Raw genomic sequence first — 2,500 nt, 5'->3', positions numbered from 1 at the left:
GTTCCTCCCCCTACTTCGCTGTGGTCAGTGTATTATGTGAAGTACAGGCAGTGTGCAGTGCTAGAAACGTACCCAATATCGCCTGTGTCGTCACTAATGAGTCAAAATGGCCGATCCCGATATTCCGAGCAACGATGTAGACACCTTGAAGGCAGCGGGAGAAGGTGGGTGTTGGCGCTTCTCTTTTAAGGGTATTTCTCGTGTCTCTTGAGAATTTTTTGGATGAGAGTCATTTATTTGAGGGGCCCAGGGTAGCATTAAAGAGAGGGAAAGAGATGAGGAGCATGTATAAACCTCTGTTTTGACAGTCGATTTTTTTGAAGGTCTCGTCGTCTACGGTCGAACGAATCTAGAAGTTTATAATGTCGAATCAAATTGAATTTCCACCAATCTCGTTTTTGAGGAATCCCGAACAGCAGAGACTTGCCAAATTGCTTTTGTGATCCTGTTCGTGCCTTGGCCTTGAAAGGAGTGAAATTGAATGTCTGAAATCAACACAAAAACGATTTCTCAGTCACTCACTGGAGGAGCAGAGTTTCCCATAAATCATGATAGAAAAAGACGTGTAGTCGTAATTAACGTACAGAGACTCAGTAGACTCTGGCTAAATGTACGGTTTACGATTGACAGTGAACGTGTACAACTTGACCGGGTTTTTGCTTTGAGAATTGTGGCAGTCAAGCTGGTCTTTCCAAAGTCACGTTTGCAGAGACTGGTTTTGGGAGGTTTCCAGGGGTTGTAATGTCAGTTGTGCTCGGGATTTCCTGGCTCGTTACGCTTATTATTAGTCATTAATCCCCTTCCTATGGCGTGGATTAGTTGAAAACTTTGGTGTTAAGGAGTGGTCCTGGCCAAGGAGAAGGTTCACAAGGAGAATTGGCATACATTGGAGTACTGGCTGTGGGGGAAGGGGAGAAGGGAAAGGAGAGTGATAATGTTATCTGTCTTTCATGACCTAAAGCTTTATGATAATTTGGTGCTCTCTACTCACACATAGAATGTGAAGAAGTGTTAAGAATCATTGCATCTCCTAGGGAACAGCTGATAGTACTCACAGCTGGTATGCTGATGAGGGTATTACCATTTCATTATTTTGAATATTTATGCATACTCTCTCTCTCTCTCTCTTGCTCTATGAATTAACCCTCTCTACATTGTTGTTTTGAAATACTTTTTGAATTATTGTTATGGCTTGGTTATTCCACTGGGAGGAGTTTGTTCTAGTTATTGATTATTCTTTGGAAGTGTTTCCTTCTGTTTCCTCCCTTGTATCTGCTGTAGTTTTTCTTTTCTTTTTTTAATTATCCTACTTTCCTCTTTATGCTTAAATCTAGAAGTCACAATGCCATTTGTCTGTCCATTAGGAAGCAAGTTTCAACTCAGTGTCTTATGATGTGCTTTGCTTTTTTGCCATTATTTTTCACCCCATTTATCTAGAAACTTTTATTCATTAGATATATTTATATTTACTTCACACAGCCACTTGAGTGGCTTTGCTGTCAAGTTCGTAAGTTTAATATGTATCTTGGAAATTGTATTATAGGGAACGAACGTTTCAGAATGTAAGGATTATTTATATTTACTATGCTGGTATGTACCTTATCCAAAACATGTGCGGCAAGCACAGTAGACGCCAACACGCACGCACACAAGCACACACATGCGCACGCGCACACACACACACACACACACACACACACACACACACACACACACACACACACACACACACACACACACACACACACACACACACACACACACACACTCACTCTCTCTCTCTCTCTCTCTCTCTCTCTCTCTCTCTCTCTCTCTCTCTCTCTCTCTCTCTCTCTCTCTCTCTCTCTCTCTCTCTCTCTCTCCTCCTCCTCCTCCTCCTCCTCCTCCTCCTCCTCCTCCTCTTCCTCCTCCTCCTCCTCCTCCTCCTCCTCCTCTCACTCATGCCTTTTTATCCATTGTAATAAGTAGGAGAAATCTTTTGACATAATGATTAGAATTACTTGAAATCCTTTGCAGTCGAGAATTGTCATCACAGGGAAGTGCATGATAAGATATTGTAATATATGTTGCTGACACATATTTGGGTTTGTCACTAGCCAATAAGCTCATTGTTGTGGCTTCTGGGCCTATTGGCAGTCCTAAAAGGACCAACAAAACATAGCCATGTAAATTCTAACAAAACTGCATATAAACCTCCCTTTGTGATATATCATCAAACAGGGAACAGGCCCAAGCACTATAATGCTAAAATACACCACACCCGGTAGAGTTTGGTGGCTGCTGCAGGACAGTGAAGTGTGTAGGACTTCCATCATATGCAAACCAGTATAATTAGGATTATAAGGATAAAAGACTTGTTTTGAGTGTCACACTGGGTGTGTTATTAATGTTTACCAATATTGTTTTTGGTAAGGATTTACAGTATTTAAATACAGAACTGTATTCAGTCACTGCACTTCTCTTATTGTAGCATCATCTGTCTAATTTGTATTTAAGATTA

The 2,500-nt window shown here is 41.2% G+C and overlaps 1 protein-coding gene across 4 annotated transcripts in view; it reads left to right on the top strand.

Annotated features, from left to right (window-relative positions):
- The window catches only part of LOC113826159 (phosphatidylinositol 4-phosphate 5-kinase type-1 alpha), a 187,651-nt gene that overhangs the window by 86 nt on the left and 185,065 nt on the right, over positions 1 to 2,500 (top strand). For all 4 annotated transcript variants that reach the window (XM_070137707.1, XM_070137697.1, XM_070137705.1 and 1 more), the window contains exon 1: positions 1 to 164. This exon is cut by the window's left edge and continues 86 nt beyond it. In XM_070137707.1, the coding sequence (XP_069993808.1) occupies positions 107 to 164 (58 nt within the window). In that variant the 5' untranslated portion in view covers positions 1 to 106. The remainder of the gene's footprint in view (positions 165 to 2,500) is intronic.

The sequence above is a fragment of the Penaeus vannamei genome, chromosome 23 (genome assembly GCF_042767895.1).
Source record: "Penaeus vannamei isolate JL-2024 chromosome 23, ASM4276789v1, whole genome shotgun sequence".
NCBI classification, from domain to species: Eukaryota; Metazoa; Arthropoda; class Malacostraca; order Decapoda; family Penaeidae; genus Penaeus; species Penaeus vannamei.
The sequence above is the reverse complement of the archived record's forward strand: the minus strand, read 5'-3'. Positions and strand labels throughout refer to the sequence as shown.